This window comes from Arachis hypogaea, chromosome 19 (assembly GCF_003086295.3).
Source record: "Arachis hypogaea cultivar Tifrunner chromosome 19, arahy.Tifrunner.gnm2.J5K5, whole genome shotgun sequence".
NCBI classification, from domain to species: domain Eukaryota; kingdom Viridiplantae; phylum Streptophyta; class Magnoliopsida; order Fabales; family Fabaceae; genus Arachis; species Arachis hypogaea.
In genome coordinates, this window is record NC_092054.1 from 158,710,039 (window position 1) to 158,732,669 (window position 22,631).

Here is a 22,631-nt window from a genome sequence, read left to right on the forward strand (position 1 = left end):
GTTCCTTTTATTTTCTCAATTTGGTTTATGAACTCTTTATGTTTTGATTGATTTTCTTTTATTAATGCAATTTGAGGTATTTTCAGATATATGATTTTTATTTAGCTTTCTACATTCTTGACTTTGGTTGATTAATTGGTAACTCTTGAGTTGTCAAACTCATTGTTGATTGAAAATTGAAATTCTTCAAGAATTAATTCGAGTTTCAATAACTCTAGCTTTCCCCAAGGAAAGACTAGGACCTGAGGAATCAAAATTAATTCATCCACTTAACTTACCTTCATAGTTAGAGGTTAACAAAGTGGGAGAAAAATTAAATTCTCATCACAATTGATAAGGATAACCAGGATAGGACTTCCAATTCTTATACCTTGCCAAGAGCTTTGTTATTTATTATTTTAACGACTTGTCATTTAAATTACTTGTTCCTTACTTCCAAAACCCCCAATTTACAAGACTCATAACCAATAATAAGAACATACCTCCCTGCAATTCCTTGAGAAGACGACCCGAGGTTTAAATACTCGCTTATCAATTTTAAAGGGGTTTGTTACTTGTGACAACCAAAACTTTTGTAAGAAAGGTTGATTGCTTGGTTTAGTAACTATACTTGCAACGAGAATTTACTATAACTTCTAAACCATAAATCTTCAGTTCTTCAAAATGGCGCCGTTGCCGAGGAATTGCAAACGTGTGCCTTATTATTGGTTATTGTAAATATTTTTGAAAAAAAAAATATTTCAAATTTTAAAATTTTTATCTTATTTTTCAAAATTCAAATCTTTTTCAAAAGTCATATCTTATCTTTTTCTTTTTCAAAAAAATCATACCTTTTTCAAAATATTTTCTTTTTGTTAGTTTTTGTTTTTATTTTCTCTTACTACTATGAACTCTCACCCCTTTGACTATGAGTCTGGTTACAATTATGTTGCAGGAAGAGGAAATTATAATGAGAACAGGCATCAAGGTTGGAACAATCAAAGATGGGAGGAGCCACAAGGATTTGATCAACCCTCATGGCAATATCCACCTCCAATAGACTATCAACAACTGTTCTGTGATGCATATCAAGACAATGGCTATGGTGAGCGCTCTTTTGATTATCAACAACCACCACCATATGCCTATGAACCCTTTCCTCAACATGACTTTGGACCACCATACTCACAAGTCCCTTTCCACCATTCACCTCCATATGACCATAACCCTCATCTACCATACCAACCACCTTATGAACCATATGAACCATATATAGAACCACCCCAATTCCAACCCAATTACTCCCAAGAACCACCACCTCCATATACACCATGTCCATATCCATCGACCCAAGAATTACAGGAGCGTCTCAAGGAAACAGTGAAAAAATTTCTTGCAACCCTTCACCAATTAAATCAAGCGATAAATCGATTACCTTCCCGACGTTCGAACACTCAAGGAACCCCATGGCTTTATGTGGGCAATCTAATGAAGAACGTAGCATGAAGGAGATATTAGAAACTCCAGTGGACAGTACGGAGCATGACTTTGTACTGGAACAAGTGGAGGAAGCTGTAATTATCAAAGAAGAAGAATTGGTTGGAGACTTAGGAGATGCTGAACCTCCATGGGGAAGTCAAGTTATAGAGCCTCCTTCAAAGACGTCTGAAATTGATGTTGAGGAGGGTGTACAACCTCCAAGGCATATCATGGTTGAAGACTTTGAAGAGGATGATCAAGAGATGGATTCAATCATTGATGAATTCTTATCTACAATTGAATCCTCTCCCATTGGACTTGACATGAAAATTAAAGAAGAAGAAGCACAACCTCCCATGCCCTTGGAGAACAATGAAGAAGAGATTGAATTGGAAGAAAGCCACCAAGAGGAAGAGGTTGATATTGAAGAAGCTTGCAAAGAGGTGGAAATTATCAAGGAAGAACCCAAGGGAATGGAGCTAGAAATCACCTTGCCAAAGTTATTGGAGACCCCTCCCCCTAAGTTGCCATCATCCTTCACAACATTCAAGTGGGTAAAATTCATATCCCTTAGCTTTCTAATTCCACATGAATATGGGCTACTGGAGACGGATGGTCAACTTAGAGCTTTTTGTGGCATTAAGAGTAAGAGGAAGATGGTCAGTGGTAGGAATTGTCCTGCAAGGTTCATAATCAAAATAGTCCTTGAAAGTTCAGACGTAAGTCATTTTCATCTCTAAAATTTTAAAAATTAATCACATTAGTCCTTATATAATTTTTTTTATTTTTTCTTGATAATATTAAATTTGAAATATTTTTTGATACTACTAATTTTAATAGAAATGTAATTGACAAACAAAAAATTAGTAATTGTATCTTTGTTTATTAATTTTTTTTTTCAATAAAATTATCTCTCTCCTTTAATTCTTCTCAAAATCTCTCTTATTCTTTTCTATTCTAAATTTTTTTTCTTACATTATTACATTTTGCTAGAATATATATATATATGTATATATAATCAAAATTAAAATGTATGTATTTGTTAACCTAAACAAAGTTATATGCTCAAAATCAAAATTTATTAATTTTAACCTAAACAAAGTTATATCACTATTTTTTTTCTACTACATCTTTTTTTTTTCATTACGATATTACTTACATATAGGATGTAATGGTAGTGTTATTAAAAGTCAAAATTCAAGAAGATCCACAAATTTTGCTTTAATTTCAAACTTTATAAAATATTAAAAATTTGTTGCTTAATTATTATTATTATTATTATATATACTACACGAATTACTTTTTAAGCGTACTATATGCAAAGATTATAATAAATTTTTGTGTGTTTCATATGTTTGAGATAGATTGTATAATTTTTCTTTTAATATCACTGCCATTACATCCTATATGTAAGTAATATCGTAATGAAAAAAAAAAGATGTAGTAAAAAAAAAATAGTGGTATAACTTTATTTAGGTTAACATACATAAGTTTTGATTTTGAGCATATAACTTTGTTTAGGTTAACAAATACATACATTTCAATTTTGAATATATATATATATATATATATATATATATATATATTCCAACAAAATATAATAATATAAGAAAAATATTTTAGAATATAAAAGAATAAGAGAGATTTTGAGAAGAATTAAAGGAGAAAGATAATTTTATTAAAAAAATTTTTAAGAAAAGATACAATTACTTATTTTTTGTTTGTCAATTATATTTCTATTAAAATTAGTAGTATTAAAAAATATTTTAAATTTAATGTTATCAAGAAAAAATAAAAGAAAAAGTATATAAGGACTAATTTGATTAATTTTCAAAATTTTAGAGATGAAAATAACTTATGCCTGAACTTTCAAGGACTATTTTGATTATAAATAACTTTTTTACATGTCAAGCGACACGTGGTCACTGATCTGACACGTGAAACCACGTGTCACTGACCTGACACATCAACCAATCATCTTGTGACACGTGGCATTAACTCACCATGTCATCATGCCACGTGGCACTTAACGTGACACGTAACTAAGTCGTGTATTTTTCGGGAACGATTTTAATTAATTTTATCTTTCGAAGACTAAAATGGAAATCGACGTATCTTTAAGGGACAATTTTGACTATTAACTTTTAAAAATTTGGTTTAAAAAACACTTTGACGTCTAATTTTATTGTATTTTATATATAGAAAAAAACTTTTCTGGTAATAATAACATTAATAATTGCACGCACATGTGTGACACATTGTTAGTTTTTTAAACACAAAAGTAAAACAGAGTTAGTAATTTAGGTACTTGACCATAGCTGTACTTGACCATAGCTGCTGAGTCATTATCTAAGAATGCAACCTAAGACGCTTGTTCCATTCCTTAGCTTCTTGGCTTCTTCTATAAAGAAAGAGTATTTGGACTTGAGTCTTGACTATTGAGTTCCTAACTTCCTATGACCTATAGTGTCAGCACAATACAATCACGTAGCTATCTGAACCAGCTGCATGCAACTATTTCCTATAATTTATTAGTGTTTTTTAATTTGTCATGAGCTAATAAAGTAATAATGTAATGATGCACAATTTATTGGTTTCAATAAGCTAACAATAACAACACAGATAAACAACCAGAAACTAATATTCTAAGAGAACAACGTTCGTTCTCTACATCAAGCTAAATTGTTCCAATTAGAACAACACCATCAAATTTCGTTCCTACTTGAGATTTTATAGATGGTTCATGGGTTTAAATAAATAACAAACTAATAAATTTACAACAATAATGTGTTTATGAGATTTGTTTGTTGAACCACATACACATGCATGGTATACAACTATAATAATAAAAGGGCATGAAATAATCATACATGCATGATGAAAATTATTAAAAGAAATTAGAGTTGCCTTATCTAGTTGTAAATGCATTAAAAAAATACATAATAAAAAGGTATACCCAGGTCCACGCGCGAAATCTGTTTTTTCAAGGCAATCTTATACATAAAAGGTAATTAAAATAAAAATATTTATAAATAATTAATTAATAAGTGTTATTTGTATATTATCAATAAAGAACAGTATAGGTAGACAATAAAAATACTAAATAATGTGAACAATGAATATATCGCATGTTTAATTCATTTAGTGTGCGGATAGTTATCCTAATATTAAAATTTAGGGAACATTCAAATAAAGATACTTATTTTATCTTTTGTTAAAGATGTTTTTGTGTTGCATTTTAATTGGTTTCTGTATAATTTATTCAGTGTTACTCATCACATATTATTAAATTCTTTAAAATATTTTCTTTCCAAAAATAATAAAAAAATATTTAGATTGGACTAAAACCAAAAAGGTAATAGATTAACTATTAGATTTTTTTCTGAAATTATTTATATAAATAAATATGTCACACTTTTATATATATAAGTAAAACTTATCATACGAGTTATATCGATAACAAGTTCAAGTCTCTTAAATTTTTACAAATAAAAAAATAAATTAATTTATATTCGTACTATATATAAAACAATTACTATATTATTATATTATATTATATTATAGAATAAAATTCACTAATTTAAATTTGTTTTCATTTTTAATATAAGTATTAGAAATAAATAAAATTTTTATAATTAGATTTAGTGTAACAAAATATATAATATTAATTAATTTTTAAAAAATTCTAAAAAATAGTTTTTTTCTAATAAAGTGTTATTAGAAAATTAACATTATAAAATTTAATTTTAATTATTAAATATATTTAATATAAAACACATTGAATATAAACTTTTGATGAGTTTAAATTTTAAATAATTTTTAATTGAATTTCAAATATTCTTGCTTTAAAGAGTTAGAATATTTTAACATCATCTTTTTCGTATCTTTTTAATTGAGTATTTGATTTTTTTAATTATAAATCTTATTTATAATTAAGAGTAATGTTTCAACACCATCAATTAGTCACATATACAAAAATACCAGAACAATTCTATAGTCATAATTATAATCTAACTTTATAAACAATACAATGAAACTGTATATAAGTAATATAACTGAATTTTATCTATATCTTTAGTCACATTTCATAAATAATATAATCAAATTATATTTATGTTTATAATTAAAATATGAATAAAAATACACAAATTTTTCAAGATGGTTAATTTTTTTCGTTCATAATTTTTTTATTATTTTTGTTGTGAAAAGTTTAATTATTTTAATAGTTAATTATTTTCTAAAAAAGATAATTAAATAATAATTTTTTTATTAAGAGTAATTTATTTAGATGTGATTAAAAAATAATTGAATAATTAATTATATACGGTAAAAAATTAATATTATTAAAAGATAAAATAAAAAGTTATTTTAAAATTAAAAATAAAATTTATTTAAAAATAAAATTAAAATTCATGTTTTTTTTCTTTTTTCTAAAATTTATCTACGAGTAATTCTATAAGTATTTTATGATGAATAAAAACATTAAACTCGTGCTGAAATTTATTTTAGTAAAATTCATTTTTATTCCGTTAAACGTTAAATAAACTATTAAAAAGAATTTTGTTCCTTCTATTAAAGGAGAATAATAAACTTCCATACTTCTATTATGTTATGGCAATAATTTGACCCTGTTATTTTTAAAGTCATGATTGCACTTCATGATTTTTTCACTTTTATCCATAAATTTTTTAATATGCAAAATAATAATAATAATAATAATAATAATAATAATAATAATAAAGAAATATGTCACAGTAAAAGAAGAAGCATATCACCAAATAATTTATCATCCAAATTATATATAAATCAAATCGATAATAGGAGGGCTAATATCAAAAAAATCGATAACAAGACTAGAAACTTACAAAACCTTTCTTAAGTTTATAGAAAAAATGTTTATATTTGTGTAACATATAAAATAATTACTATATTATTATTATTATATATATGGGCAAAAAAAGTCCAATTGATTTAAAGTAAATTTTTTAAATATTTGATTAAATTGTTCTTGTATTTAGTACTCTTTTTTTGGGACTTCCTCTTAGTTAAAAATATAATTATTATAATTTTTTAATTATTATTGTTAGGGCTGTTCGCAAATCAGATATGGCTAAAATTTCGATACAATCCACACTAAACTCATCAGATCGAATTCGATATATACACTTTTTATGTTTGGATCGAATATCAAATATATTTGTAAAATAAAAAATATTAAAAAAATTATTTTTAAACATATTTACTTCTATGAACACTTTTTATGTTTATTTTTTCCATAATTTTTTAAAAAATTTTCAACATTTTTTCATAATTTTTTAAAAACAAGTTAATATTACATATATTTTGTTACACTATATCTAATTTTAAAAATTTTATTTATTTCTAATACTTATATTAAAAATAAAAATAAATTTAAATTAGTAATTTTTTTCAGAATTTTTTAAAATTAATTAATATTATATATATTTTGTTACATTACATCTAGCTATAAAAATTTTATTTATTTCTAATATTTTTATATTAAAAATAAAAAAATTTAAATTAATAAATTTTAATCTATAATAAAATAATAATATAATAATTATTTTATATATCGTACGAATATAAATTAATTATTTTTTTATTTGTAAAAAATTTAAAAGACTTGAGCTTGTTATATATATATATATATATATATATATATATATATATATATATATATATATATATATATATATATATATATTATTAGTATGACATATTTTTTTATATAAACAATTTTAGAAAAAAATCTAATAGTTAATAGCTCTATTACCTTTTTTGTTTTAATCCAATTTAAATGTTTTTATTGTTTTTGGAAAGAAAATCTTTTAAAAAATTTAATAATATGTGATGAGGAACACCGAATAAATTATATAGAAACTAATTAAAACGCAACACAAAAACATCTTTAATAAAAGATGAAATAAGCATCTTTATTTAAGTGATCCCCTTAAGATTTATGTCAGTAATTTATGGTGTGTTTGTTTGAGGTAAAAATGGGAGGAAGGAAAAGAAAAGGAAAGAAATTGAAAGGAAAATAGTTATTTTCCTTTGTTTGGTTGAGGGGAGAAATGGGAGAGAAAAGAAAATGGGATAAAAAAATATTGGTGGGACCCACCAATTTTCTTTTCCTCCAACAATGGAGAGAAAATTAATTCTCTCTATTTACTTCCAATATTACCCCTTTACTTTTTTTAATATATTTTATAATATAAGGATAAAATTGTCTTTTTATATAATTTCTTTCCTTCTTATTTTCCTTTCATCCAAACACATCTAAAGAAAATAAAAATTCATTCAATTTCTTTCCTTTCCTTTTTTTCCTCTCTATTTTTTTCCTTTCAACCAAACATAGCCTTAGAGTTAGTGTATTTTTACTTTATTAAACTAATTTTAGAGTTCATTGTTCACATTATTCACAAAAACTATTGTCTACCTACCAAAATCTAATAAAAAAAAACAGAAACAGAAACATGAAAAGCAAGCAATAACACAAGCATAAAAGAAAATTAAAGATGGTATATGAAGGGGCCATGTCACTTTATCAACAATGACATGACTAAAGATCTCATAATTTTTGCTGCCTCAGTTTTTTTCTCCCCCTCCACTTCTGTTCTTTTAAACTTTATTATCATTATTATTATTAGGAGGTTCCAAAATGGGGGTTGAATGGACCAATAATAAAGTTCTCTGACCCTTGGGTGATAGGAATCATCATTTATATATTATGAGCATCAAATTCAAATCTGATCTGATGAAAGGAAATAGCATTTGTGAGTGGATATCCATAGCATAAGCCTCAGTCCTATTCAAGCATATGCCAAACCTCTTTTTACTAGTTTGGTTTATTCCATCCTTCAGAGTTCTGAGTTCTAAGCAAAGCTTGCAGTATAAAAAGATAGTGTGCTCAAAGCTGAAGGAGGCAACTGCTTCATCATCAGTAAGCAAATCAGCAATAGGGCACCTCTTCACTGGCATGTATAAGTATAATATACTAATTCTTCAAGTATTTCTACGGTCACATACATAACATGCCAAAGGAGAGTTGCCCTGTTGCTGCTTTAGCTTAAAATAATCTCAAAATGGTAATCCAATGCTAATAATCTTTACATTTATATATGTACTTAAGGTAAGTTCTCTTGTGCCATTATTAGGACATGCAGTTAAATTCTATCAAGTGTCTTTAATTTTGCAACTTGCATATCGAAATCTTTTGCTTGTGCCAGTGTGGTATGCTCTTTAATCTTTATCTGCCATTATTGTTTTCTGAGAAACATGTGCTCTTTCTTTCTGTGCCTTCCCTGGTTTACAATTAATGCGATATCTCTAATTTTTTGTAACGAAATATGTAGCATTATAACTTTATAAGTCATTAATTTTGGATAAATTAAATGGTGAAAACTCAGTGCAGTCGATTTCACGTGAAATTGATAGTTGAGAGTCAGTTATCAACGTCACGTAAAGTCGACTGTACCCGAGTTTTCACCAAATTAAATAGGTGGGCGTTTTTTACAATCATTTTAATCCAAGTGGCCTTTTAGACAAGTCAATAATAGAGCACATTTTTTTTATATCAAAGATATATTTCATTGCATAAAATGTTGCAATTACAATTTTAACCATGGGCCAATAACAGCATCAAAGAGATTTTATTACGAGGCCTCAATGCAATAATATAATGTAACAAAGTCACCTCAACACGTGGTGGAGATGCATGTATGTATGTTAATTATTATCCTTATGACGTTGAAGTTGATGAGTGTTAGGTGGGTAAGCAACTAAGGATGAAGATAAAGAAAAGAAGAAAAAGGTGAAAATGAAAAACCAACTATAAGATGAACAAGAGACATATAATTCAGAAATAATAATAATAATAAAATATGATTAAACATGAGAAGCGAGTGCCCTGCATGGCCCAGTTTGGATTCTCTCTACATTTGAAACTTGGGCAATACTCACATATAAATAGCATATAGAGTGTTAGTATGTTTGGTGATAAAATTATATTTTATTTAAAAAAAAAAAAAAGTGATGGGATTCATATAATTAACATCACTCATTCTTGCTCTCTATTTGTGTTCTCTGAATAATTTTACTATGTCTAATATTGCAGGTTACTGTAAGATTTTCTGATATCATCAAAGGTAGAAAAAGATTCAGATAGAAAGAGTGTAGAAAAGTAGTAGTATAAATAATTATGAAGAACAAGAATAGAAATAGTGTGAGAAATCAGTAGAGAGGAAGTATCAATGTAATAGTCCCAACTCCCAACTCATTAAATGAGTATATTGAATAAGAGTGTATGACTATAAGGCTGTGTTTTTTTTAATTTTTTGTATTCTTGTATTCTGTTTGGTGATAAACTAGAACAAATTATAAAAATTCAATTTATTCTTATTTTTTTTCATTCAAAAAATTTGAGATAAAAAATATAATTATGAAAAATTAACAAGAATAATGAAAGAAAAAATAAAAAATAAGTTATATCCCTTATTAGTGTCTCTGTGTCCTTACTGTCAGGATGGACACAAAATACACTAATTCAGTATCTCTGTACACATTGTCTCTGTCTATGTCTCATCTGCCAAATACGATTTTGTATCTCAGTATCCCTGTCTTAGTATCCTCAGTATCCTGTCTCAGTAAACAAACGCAGCCTAATAGAAATGACGTTGGTATTCGAGAGGCCATTTTTCTTTACAATTCTCACTTTAGTCTGTTTCTATCCAAAATCAATGCTCATCACTTGTGTAACTAACTCTCTAAATTTGTAACAAACTCCTTAAATTCACGGAGCCTTTTTTATTCCTTTAATTTCCTCCTATATGTATATTTATGGTGATCCTGAACTTCTTGGCGGTCGGAGTTTGTCATAGTTAACTACACACCATACTACTTTAATTTATTTGGATTTGGACCCCGTTTTTTCTTTTCCTTCAAAAAATATGACAACATTAACTATATCATACTATTATTGTTACCATTGTTATTGTTTCAGCTGCATAAAAGCAGTAAGATTTTTTCTCCATGATATATATACATTAGGCTGTCATGAATATTTATTTCAAACACAGAGGATATGCAAGCTTACACTAATTTCTCACATAATTATTGAATTTCAGCTATTAAGACCAAGGCCCCGATCTGAAATGCTTCTTGTCTCTTGGAGATGAAGTCATGAAGAAACATTTCTTACGTGCAATTTTCTTTTTCGTCAAAACGAACCATATTTCAAGTGTAATAAACGGCTTTTTTAAAGCCCATAATGGGCCAATCCATGTATGAATAACTGTACTCTATTAGGCCCATTGAGTCCAGAATTTTTTGGTCTATTATTTTGGAAAAGCCCCCGTTCCTAGGGGTGAGCACGGGTCGGTTTGGTTCGGGTTCAAGGTAAAATTAGAACCGAACCGATCAAAAAGTAATTGGTTTAGTTTGGTTCGGATTTGCATTTTTTTGTGCTTGTACCCGAACCAAACCAAACCGATTAAGAGCGGATTGGTTCGGTTCGGGTAGCGGGTACCCGATGACTTTGAAACTCATAAAAAAAAGCCAAATTGAAAAATTTTTATCTTAAAAATTCAAGAAATACAATAAACATGTAACATTAACAGAAATAATGCAAACATATTAAATACCAAATATATTAAAAACTAAACTCATCAAAATCCAAACATATTAATAGTAAATAATCCTGTCTAATGAAAATATAAAAGTGCAATAGAAATATTAGAAATTAAATACAAAAGTCTAGTGAATAATCTTTGAAAGAAGCTAAAACCAAAACACATTAAAATCTAAACATTAGTGAGATAGGATTAGGGTTATGAGTTAGAAAACACATAAAAAGTCATATATATATATTATTTAATTAATTATGATCGGGTATACGGGTTGGTTCGGGTTCCGCGCCCCCAAAACCGATACCCGAACCAATCATCAACAAATGTCATTGGTTTGGTTCGGGTTGGACCCGATTACCCGTCGGTTCCAGAACCAATTTGATTGGTTTGGTTCGGGTTCGGGTGGGTAATCGGGTACCCGCTACCCGTGCTCACCCCTACCCGTTCCTTCATGTAAATGTTGTTTACTGTGTTAGGCACAGGAAAGAAATAAGGTGTCAAGATAAAACAATCCTGACCAAAAGTAAGATGCAAAAGAAACAAAAGAAAGGTTTATGGTGTGCGACTTTGTTTTTAATTTATGGACTTAAAAGGCTGCATTTGAGAGAAAGACTCAAATTAAGAGATGGAAATTGAGATGGAGATTCATGACCCCAAAAAAAAATGAAGATTGAGAGACTGAGATTAAATTAAATTTTTACATTGTATTTTATATAAAATGTACTGAATTGAGTTATATTTAAATATCATATTTGATTTAAGATAAATATAAAAATTGAGAGGTAGATTTGAAATTTAAAAAGTTGCATGAAAATATTTTTAGAAAAAAATGTTACTAAAATTTAAATTTTCAGACAAAAAATTTTAGTCTCCTCTCTTCTTATTTTCTAAAAGTACTGAAGGAATTGAAATTTTAGTTCTAGTTTTTTTTTTTTTTTTTAAATAAAGAGCTCAACACAACAAGGTGGAGCATATAAGTAACAAAGAACAACCGACAACTCTAATCATAACAACCCCTAATTATCTTCGGTATTACTATCAACAACCATAGGGTTCACCACCACTCCACTCATCAGAGAGCAAGAAGGATCTACTAATAATATCCACCACACGTGAGCCTTAATTCCTGAATATCCTATCATTCCATTCTAGCCAAACCGTCCAGATAACAGCAAAGAAGCCAATCACCCACCTCCTCCGATCCTCTCACCTCTTCTTACTGCAGCATTCGTCCAGCTTTCAAAGTGTTGTTTGAGTGTACCAGGCATGGTCCATCTCCTTCCAAGAGCGAATAGCCAAGCACACCACACCTGCTAAGAAATCTCATAACCAGCAAACAAATGAAAAGCAGACTCCACAGACTTACAACATAAGACACATGTACTATCATTTGGGTTAATTACACGTAGTCTACAAAGTCTTTCCTTAGTATTCACCCTCCCCACCAACACAAACCAAGAGAATAACTCAATCCTTGGTGGAACAAAACCCTTCCAAATTGCACTTGTGAAGCTATAACTTGTTATTTCCTCCGGGAGAACCGCTTCCTGCAACACCTGCACAAATGAGTTAGTCGAATAAATATCAGATCTATCAAATTTTCATACCACTCTGTCCTCCCTCTCAGTTGTTAGCTTCACAGACTGTAAAACCTGATGGAGTTGGTTTACTAGTTCTAACTCCCACTGAAAAAGCTCTCTCCTCCATTGGAAATTTCATATCTACTCTAACACATCCCAAAATCCGCAATCCTCAATAACAGAACCTTTGAGGTTTGAGACCGAGAAAAGCCTTAAAAACAACTCTTTCAGAGCACCATGAGGTAACCAGATATCCTCCCAGAACTGTACTGTTCTGCCATTCCCTACATCCATATACAAACCCTTGATCATTTTTTCTCTCACATGTGGCTCATTGATTTGTAATTGGCAAATATCCTTCCAAGAACCCTTTTATAGGTACAGGCCGACGAAATTTTAGTTCTAGTTTCTAATCATTAAATACAATACTAAATTTCAATCTGTCAGTTTCAGTTCTAATCTTGAAAACAAACACTACCAAAAAGTGTGTCACTTCAAATCCAAAAATTAAAAGAGCATCATGTATAAAGAAATATACACTAATATTCTTTTTTTTTTAATTCATTATTCTAACTAGCCTCCTCACTTAAAAAACACCAAATATAACTTAAGCACCGTTATTGATATATATATATATATATTCAAACAAATTTTGTCCAAAACAAAAAATGAAATTCAAACCTAAAAGAAGGAAGCCCAGAATCTATAATTGCCAATTGGGCATGCACTTTTTTCCCTGGGTTCCCCTCCCCACACGTTTTTCCTAACCATTATTTGCATTGAGCTATTGCTTGCAGCTTTGCTTTTTCATCATCAATCAATTGTAGTTACTTTAATGACGGTCAATGTTCACTTTGTTCTTTTTCCAATAAAGTACCCTCCTCATCATAAGCATGCCTCACATTTATATTGGTCGTTGAGCCCTTTGTCCTCACATACTTAGCTTCACCTCAACAAATCAAATCATATAGTAATACAACCTTTCATACTCACCAAATTATTGGAAATTATTTTATATTGTAATGGTCAAGTTCAACTTAAGAAAACATTAGTTTATAAAATGTAGTAGTAATCACCACGATCCACAATCATGGAACTTTTATATATTATATATTCATTCTTTTTTATTGATCAACACTTAAGCATTAAGCAAAGGTTGGAGTGACTCCGCAAATATTGAGAAGAATTCTAAATTAAAGAGGCTTTTCTAACGATATTGCCGCCTCAAATGACGACCATTCTGTCCTCCACTCAGCTCTTGCCTTTAACTACTTGGCTCCACCACCACCCCCTTCCAAACCTACAATTTTATCGTGTTTAATCTGTCATTAGACCGAAAATCATAGCTAATAAACTTGTTGCAGCCTTTTGAAATGTTTCTGCCTTTCTAACTTAAAGAATTACTTTGGTGACTTTGGAGATATAGTAATTAACATTATACTATATAAAATCTTGTTCACTTTCTAAGTAAACCTTATAGTTTATGTAAATAACTAAATATTAGTATTCACTTTCAAACAGTGGAGCTAAGTTTTTCTCCACTTTTTAATTTAGATGTGGTTGGGGAACGGTGTAGGACGCAGTTATGAAGTGTATAGGTGTTTTACGTAACTGTGGTATTAAAAACAAAAATCGGATCGTCCGATTTTTAGGAACACAAATCCGATCTTTCGATTTGTGTACCCCAAATTTTTTAATGTTTTAAACACAAATCGAAAGTTCCGATTACCTTTCTCAAAATTTAAATTTTCTCTTCTACACTAATTAGACTGTCCGATTAGTAGGCTTAATTTTTTTTACAAATTCTTCATCCTTTGTTTAAAAAAAAAACTGTACTACATTCATGTCTAACACTCACATCCTCCACGACAACGCAGAAAACACATGCTTCTCATATAAAAAAAAAGAGCCGTTCTTCTTTCTTTGTTTCTTTAATTAACTTACTAAGAAATCTCCCAAAGAAACCATCACACTGTTCAGTATTCACCCCAATTAGACGGCATAGATTTGATTGATTGGGAAGTGTGGGACACACAATATTAAAACATGTCAACTTGGCAAACTATGAAAAGACACAGTCTAAGTTGTACTGCTGACCCTGTCATTGTGTTCATACTTCATACATCATCACCCTTTCACCCCTCACATTAACACACATAATTATAAAACCATCATACACACACATTATGAAATTTATCCATGACTATGTTACTTATAGAGAGAGCATCAATATATTCAATAATGCAGCAGAGTTGTCAACAAATTCCTATATATAAACAAGAGTTGTTTGTGAAGTGCGGAGAAGGAAGAAAAACACCAGAACATGCCTTCACTTGGCAAAAATGAGATCTCACAAACATGCCCTCATGGCTATGGATGTTGTCCTACCTCATTGTTCAACTCATCATCACCATCACCACTGCCATCTCAAAAGATAACAACATCAACAACAGCAACAAGCAAACCGAGAAACAGCTCTTCAGAGTGCCGCCACAGTTTTGCAGCAACAACAACATCTTCCATCTTTCCAAACACAAAGTTCACTAACCATGAGTCTCTTCCATCTCTGCAAGAATCATTAGGTGAATTCAACAGAGTTTACCCTCAATACTCAGAGACTGAGATAGTTGATCGTGTGAGAGCCAAGGAATACTACCATCTCTCTTTTTCCAACCACACTTGCCTTGATTACATTGGTATTGGCCTTTTCTCATATTACCAACGCCAACAACACCATGATGCTTCAAGAACCCAAGTTGCATCTTCTTCAACTCCTCAATCTCCACCCCAATATTCAGATATTCCCTTCTTTAGCATATCTTACAAGACTGGGAATCTGAAGACTCTATTGCTTCATGGAGGGAAGGAGTCAGAATTTGAGTCAGCAATGAGGAGGAGAATGATGAGGTTCCTTAACATTTCTGAGAATGATTACTTCATGGTTTTCACAGCAAACAGAACATCAGCTTTCAAGCTTGTGGCAGAATCATACCCTTTCCAATCAAGAAAGAAGCTTTTGACAGTTTATGACTATGAGAGTGAGGCAGTGGAAGCAATGATTAGTTGCTCAGAGAAGAGAGGAGCCACAGCTATGTCAGCAGAGTTCTCATGGCCAAGGCTCAGAATTCAATCAGAGAAACTGAGGAAGATGATTGTTAGCAAGAGGAAGAAAAAAGGAAGAGGGCTCTTTGTGTTCCCACTTCATTCAAGAGTAACAGGAGCAAGGTATCCTTATCTGTGGATGAGCATAGCACAAGAGAATGGATGGCATGTTTTGATTGATGCATGTGCCTTAGGGCCAAAGGACATGGATAGCTTTGGCCTCTCTCTCTTTAGGCCAGACTTTCTTGTTTGTTCTTTCTACAAGGTCTTTGGAGACAATCCAACTGGCTATGGTTGTCTTTTTGTCAAGAAATCTGCTATTTCTATTCTTGAACCTTCCACTTGTGCTGGAATTGTGAACCTTGTACCGGAAAGGAGGTTACTTCAGCAGCTATCAGAAGATTCTTCAGTTGAACAAAAACCAACATCTATCTTACAAGATCAAGAGTTATCTTCTTTGACTTCCTTCTCTGGTAGGATAGAAACCACACAATCTACAAAAGTTGAAGCAGAAGAATCATCGGAGCTTCAGATAACAGAGGTACCTATAGAAGTAAAAGCTCATGAAGAAGCAGTTGAGATACTTGAGAATAAGAATGTTAGAGAGAGCTTTAAAATTGAATGCAGGTGTTTGGATCAGGTGGATTCTTTAGGATTGGTTCTAATCACTAACAGGACAAGGTACCTGATAAATTGGTTGGTAAACTCAATGTTGAAGCTTAAGCACCCCAACACACAAGGAGGGGTTCCCCTGGTAAAGATTTATGGCCCAAAGATAAAATTTGATAGGGGACCTGCTTTGGCTTTCAATGTGTTTGATTGGAAAGGTGAAAAGATTGAGCCAGTCCTTGTGCAAAAGCTTGCTGATAGAAGCAATATATCTCTGAGCTATGGATTCCTTCATCATATCTGGTTTGCAGATAAATATGCAGAAGAGAAGGGAAGAGTACTACAGACCAAAGAAGGAAGAAGCCAAGGAGTGAATGCTTCCAACAAGAAGAAAGACAGAGACAACAACTTAGGAGTAACTGTGGTTACTGCTGCATTGAGCTTCTTGGCTAATTTTGAAGACATGTACAAACTCTGGGCTTTTGTTGCTAAGTTCCTTGATGCAGATTTTGTGGAGAAGGAGAGATGGAGATACACATCTCTCAATCAGAAAACCGTTCAAGTTCTAATTCCATAAACTTCATGTGTTTTCTTTCCCTTCTGGATTTTGGATCAAATAAGATTTCATGTTTTTATTCAAACCCAAAAGCTTTAAAGTCAATACTCTGTTGATGTTGATATTCTCCAAAGAATCAATGGTGATACAAGACAAAAGAATCAAATCAGGAAGTTTGAAAGGACAAGGAACAGAAACAAAGTAATGTCTTTCGATGTGTTTGTGTAATACACGTCCCTTTGAAAGGTATGAATATTATAGTAATATTAATGTAAAATAATTTCCAAGTATTTTTGGTTTGAACTTTCAACTGTTGATGACCACATTGCAAGAGCTAAGAATCCAAATATAAGAATATATGCTTAGCACGTCGTTATATTAAATCTGTGTTCATTTCAAAGGTCACAACAGGAACAAAATTCTAGATAGTATTATATTACGAAGTAGTTATGATTTATGAATGACTTTTAATATCTTATCTTTATTTATTTATTTCCAGTAGTCTTGGATTCACATTTCCATGCATTATTCAGAAATATCAATGACGGCTAACAATTTTTTTTCCAAGCAAGTCTTTTTAAATTTTCTACGACTCATGATGTGCTATCCACGAAAAAAGGTCTGCAACATTAGTGTATTATATTTTCTCTTGCGTACACAGTTATGAACTCATGATAGTTGATTTTATTATAATCATAATCATGATATACACACCTAAACTTTATAATTCTTCCAAGAAAAATACGACTTGTGGAAAAAGACGAGCCAAATTAGCAGAAACCCCTGATTTTATTTCGTAATTTTTGGTAGAAATAAATTCATGGACCCCCCCCCCCCCCTCTCTCTCGTTGTCAAAATTCCATTGATTAAATACCATAGACAAAGTCTATACAAGTGATGACAACAAATAATCAATTATGGTGATTCCTTAGTATTTTTCAATGGAAAAAAATTAATAATAAAAAATATGCATATTTCTTAAACACAATTAAGTAAAAATTAAATATTAATATTTTTATTTAATTCTAAATTCCTAATATATAAATTGCTTATTGTGTGTAACTCAAAATCTAGTAGCTAATGATTCCAAGTTCCTAACTACATATTATTATTTGATTTAAACTCCAATTTTCATGTCTCCAATAGTCACAGGCAACTTCCATTCGATAGAAATAATTTTAAAGAGCAAGTCTAAGAGGCAAACATTTTTGTTAAAATTTGGTCATAACTTAATCATCAAATAAAAAGTGAATAATTTTACATTATTAGATGAAATTTTACACCATTAAAAATATTAATAATAACTAATTGATAGTTACAATTCACAAAATTTACTAGTCCCTGTCACTTTTCAACTTAAAATTATAAAAGATTGCAATAGCATTACTATTTTTTTTAATGGACCTCTCGTGTATATAATTCCAAATCCATGTTCTTAGCTAGTAAGCCAACACATATAATCATACATACTATATGCATAATGAATTTGGGTTGGTGAAGTAGCCCGCTCATTTGTTCACTTAAATAAAAATATCGAGAATTCGAATTTCGCCTTCTATATGCAACAACTTATTAGTCAACAATAAACTCTTAGATAGCGAATGGGTATTTATCAATGAGTATTTTGACTTTTAGACAATGACTCATTCACTATACTTTTGGATGTGATGATAACTTCTATTCTGAATTTCTGATCTATCACAATTACCATCTCATCTAATAATAATGGTAGAATGATTGTTAAAATAAAATAATATTAAAATTAACATCAAATTGGTCGAAGAAATTAACTCAACAAAACATATACCTCATTAGGTTATTATTCATTAGTAAGAAAATATTACGTAATATAATAGAAGAGATAGCAAGGACTCTAAAACACAACTTGGGTTTATGTATCAACATACAAGCTAATCATGCAAGATGTAATGAGGAGATATTTACAATAATTAGCTACACAACAAATAATACTGGTATTAGAATAATTTGCATTGTTTCTTCTTATATAACTAACAGTCATAGCATAGTATTAGTAGGTACGTCCACTTTCACTCTTTCCACTACATACACTCTATATATATGGACTATGAAGGATCAGCATTATTGTTCCCCACTACTATCCAGCATTATTGGATGAATAATATAAGCAATAAGATTTTTTTTTTTAAGAACACCGTACCACGGCATTGAAAAATAAATAAATAAAGAAAAAGAGAATTGTATTGTGAACTTCTGTTTTTTTTTTCCTTTAAACACAAAGCAGCTCTTCAACAACCATGTTGTAAAATTTATGAAAATCAGTGATTTCTTTTTTAATTTATATAGTAACTGTCTCCTTCGTTTGTAAGTTTTTTGACAATTTAAAGACAGAATGATAATAAGTCTGGTAAAATTGTGAAAGAATAGGAAAAAAAAGATGAAAAAATTTTATTGATTGTTGATTGATTTGAATTGAATTGCATTGAAGTGTAAATTATGAAGATAAAACAAAATATATATAGAGCTTTGTCATATGAAAGATAAAATCAAATAAAGATAAGATAAGAACAACTAAAGATAAGATAAAGAAAAGATAAGATAAAATAATAAAGACTAAAATTGTAATTGAATTTATGTATTCTGTTGGGCTGAATTTGTGGGACACGGGACTTTTTTATTGTTGTCATGGGCTAAGGTGGAAGAATAGTTTAATAAAGTTTTTCTTTTAAATTATTAGTCAAAATAACATATTAAATAAACACTTTCAGCAGAAACTTTAAGTAATTAAAATAATAAAGAACAAAAATTGAGCGAATTAAATATAAAATCGTAACATAATTGGTATCATAAAATCATGTGATCTAATAAGATGTTAGGTAGTAATATAAAAAATTTAAAAATTAAATTAAGATTTTAGTTATTTTGGAAATAATAAATTATATTTGACTAGTATTTTGAAAAAAAGAAAAAGATTAATTTTAAGATAAAAAAAAATCTTCTTAAGATCATGAACATTAATTACTCGAATATTCATATATTCAATTTGTTTTTTTATAAAAAAAAATCATTGAAAGTAAGAAAGTCTTGACTCTCATCCTATCTCATTATCCTTCAAAAAATATTTATAATTCTGTTTCTAGTTTCTACTGCATGTTAAGCATCCAATAAAATAGGAAATATTCTCTGTACCCAAACCATATGATTAAATTTTTTGTACACTACCCATAAAATGAACTTAAGTATAGATGTTATAAACTTATATTACACAATTAAAAAAAAAAAAAGAAGTGAGAGATATGATTTATATATTTAACCTTATTCTTAATCTTAGGTGTTAGTTCATTTTTGAATGGAAAAATGAGTATCTAAAATATGCACGCGCACAAAAGTATATTGGCAAATTGGCAAATTGTTACAAATGGCCAGCAAGGGCCACAGGGAAAGTGGATACGCAGTAAATCTAAGTTCACTACGTGGCACAATGTAGAGGCTCAGATCATAAGTAGAGAAATTTCAGCCGTTGATTGTAATTGACTGTGGAAATAAATACAAGCTAACCGAGTATGAGGGACCCTCACTAGTCACTACCATTCGGATAAGTGGGGTTCTCAACTTCTCATCCGTTGCTATTCGCTAGGGTTTGTTTTTTCTCTCTCTGTTCCCTGTTGTCCCCAATTTCATTATTTTAATTATTTTTTAATTATACCTCAGAAAAGTCTCTCTTCTAATTTTCAATCAGTCTTTGTAAATCCTTTTGCAGTGCCAGAAAGCTTCAAACCGCAGTCAACGTATCAAAGAAGAAGAAGAAGAAGAAGAGTACGTCCTCATAACGTGTTTCGATTTCACTCTGCCTAAAGTGTTTGTAAATTAGTAATGTTTTTCGATCGAAATTTCTGGGTTCTCGAATTATTGACTTTGATTTTCTTTTTTCGTTATTTTTTTTCACTCAGGATGGAAGCGAATCATGGCGGTTTCAGCGAAGAACCGAACGACACTCAAAGCGCCGACGTATCACCCTCTGAGACAACGCCAATAGCGAAAGCGCCGGAACCTAGGTTCCCGGAGCCGGTACCTCCGTCTCCGGTGGCGGTGCCTATGAAGGAGGAGCTCGCGGACTCCGAGAAGAGCCTTGAGGAGCGTCTCCAGGTGGCGATTGTTCCCACGCCGGTGGCAAGGAGGCCGTCGAAGGACCGCCACACGAAGGTAGAGGGGCGCGGCCGGAGAATCCGGATGCCGGCGACGTGCGCCGCCAGGATCTTCCAGCTGACACGGGAGTTAGGCCACAAGTCCGACGGGGAAACAATACGGTGGCTGCTGGAACAGGCTGAGCCGGCCATCATCGAGGCCACCGGTACAGGAACGATCCCGGCGATCGCGGTTTCGGTGGGCGGCACACTCAAGATCCCAACGACGTCGACGGCGACGCCACAAGGCGAAGAAGAGGCGTCGAGAAAACGAAGAAGAAGGGCATCGAACAGCGAGTTCATTGATGTGAATGAAGAACAATCCTCAGTGTCTTCGGGTCTCGCACCAATCACACAAACCGCATACGGCGGTAGTTCTAGTGGTGGTGGACTCGTTCCAATGTGGACTATTGGTGGCGGTGGTGGTGGTTCTAATGGTCCTTTTTTCATGTTCCCAAATGCTGCTGCTACTTCTTCCGGGGATGGTGTTGCGAACCATCCTCATTATTGGGCTTTTCCAGCGAATGCGGCGCCGTATTTCAACGTTCAAGCTCGGCCTATTTCGGGGTTTGTTGCGGCTGAGCAATTAGGCCATGTGGTAGTGCAGCAGCAGCAGCCGCAGCCGCCGCCGCCGCCGCCGCCGCCGCCTAGTTGTTGTTCTTCTAATGGCTCTGCTAACTCTTGTTCTACTCTGGCTCCTAGTTTGAGCTCTGGAACCAGTGCTACTAATAATGGCTCTACTTCTACTTCTAGTGCTGCCACTCAGATGCTTAGGGATTTCTCTTTGGAGATTTACGACAAGAAAGAGTTGCAATTCTTGGCTTGCTCTTCCTCTTCTTCTGCCGTTGCTGAAGCTAAGTTGGAACAACCACCACCTCACACTCACAGTTCTAAGCCTTCAAACTGAAGAGAATAGAGGCCTTTTTGTTTTTAAGGTTTTTTAGGAAGAAAATGGACAGGGGCAGTTTTGTGCAACCTGGGTTTTTGTTTGTTTTGGTTAATGGAACACTGTTCAAAATTCAAGCTTTTATTTTGCAATTTGCATTCGATTTCATCCCTTTCATTTGTTGCTCTTGTTATTGGGAAGCACGAGGAGTGAGAAAATAAATGATCCGAAAGTGGGGGTCCACTTTGCACGTGCGTGGTGTCTTATCCAGTAACTCGTGAGTTTGTGTGTGAGGTTCCCACCCATAAATTAATCGTTGCCTAAGCAGTAAGCATTTTAAGGTGCACTGTACTGTTACACGGGAATGGGATCATTAGTATTGGAGTTAGAATTAGAGTAATCGCCAAATAATTTTGTAAAATCTCCCACTGCCATAGCGGATTAGCGGATTAGCGGCATCAAGGCTAACTTGTGACTTGTCACGTGAGGTTGTATCCGCACGTGTTGTTTGGGTGGGAAAAGAGAGATGGTCCGTGGAGAATTGTGAGTGGTTCAAGTTGGGCCACGGTAGATTTACTCATGTGATTGCTGAGCTTTAGGCACGTGTCCCTATGATCTTATGGGGCCCACTTC

The 22,631-nt window shown here is 31.5% G+C and overlaps 2 protein-coding genes and 1 long non-coding RNA gene across 4 annotated transcripts; all 3 read left to right on the top strand.

Moving 5' to 3' along the window:
• Nucleotides 1–8,397: 8,397 nt before the first annotated feature.
• Nucleotides 8,398–9,876, top strand: LOC140182030 (uncharacterized). The gene is made up of 2 exons (XR_011877840.1): nt 8,398–8,608; nt 9,593–9,876. It is a non-coding gene; the product is annotated as an uncharacterized lncRNA (long non-coding RNA).
• A 4,791-nt stretch (nt 9,877–14,667) lies between these two features.
• Nucleotides 14,668–17,422, top strand: LOC112776688 (molybdenum cofactor sulfurase). The gene has a single exon (XM_025820916.3). It carries the CDS (start codon nt 15,006–15,008, stop codon nt 16,968–16,970), a length of 1,965 nt encoding a protein of 654 aa, XP_025676701.1. The 5' UTR covers nt 14,668–15,005; the 3' UTR covers nt 16,971–17,422.
• A 3,070-nt stretch (nt 17,423–20,492) lies between these two features.
• On the top strand, nt 20,493–22,150 carry LOC112776707 (transcription factor TCP19). 2 transcript variants are annotated; one of them, XM_025820933.3, is made up of 3 exons: nt 20,493–20,566; nt 20,689–20,744; nt 20,879–22,150. In XM_025820933.3, the coding sequence occupies exon 3, from the start codon at nt 20,880–20,882 to the stop codon at nt 22,017–22,019; it is 1,140 nt and encodes a 379-aa protein (XP_025676718.1). In that variant the 5' UTR covers nt 20,493–20,566; nt 20,689–20,744; nt 20,879; the 3' UTR covers nt 22,020–22,150. The 2 variants fall into 2 exon arrangements, with proteins under 2 accessions (XP_025676718.1, XP_025676719.1); XM_025820934.3 differs by lacking the exon at nt 20,493–20,566 and having other exon boundaries at nt 20,598–20,744.
• The last annotated feature ends 481 nt before the right edge of the window (nt 22,151–22,631 follow it).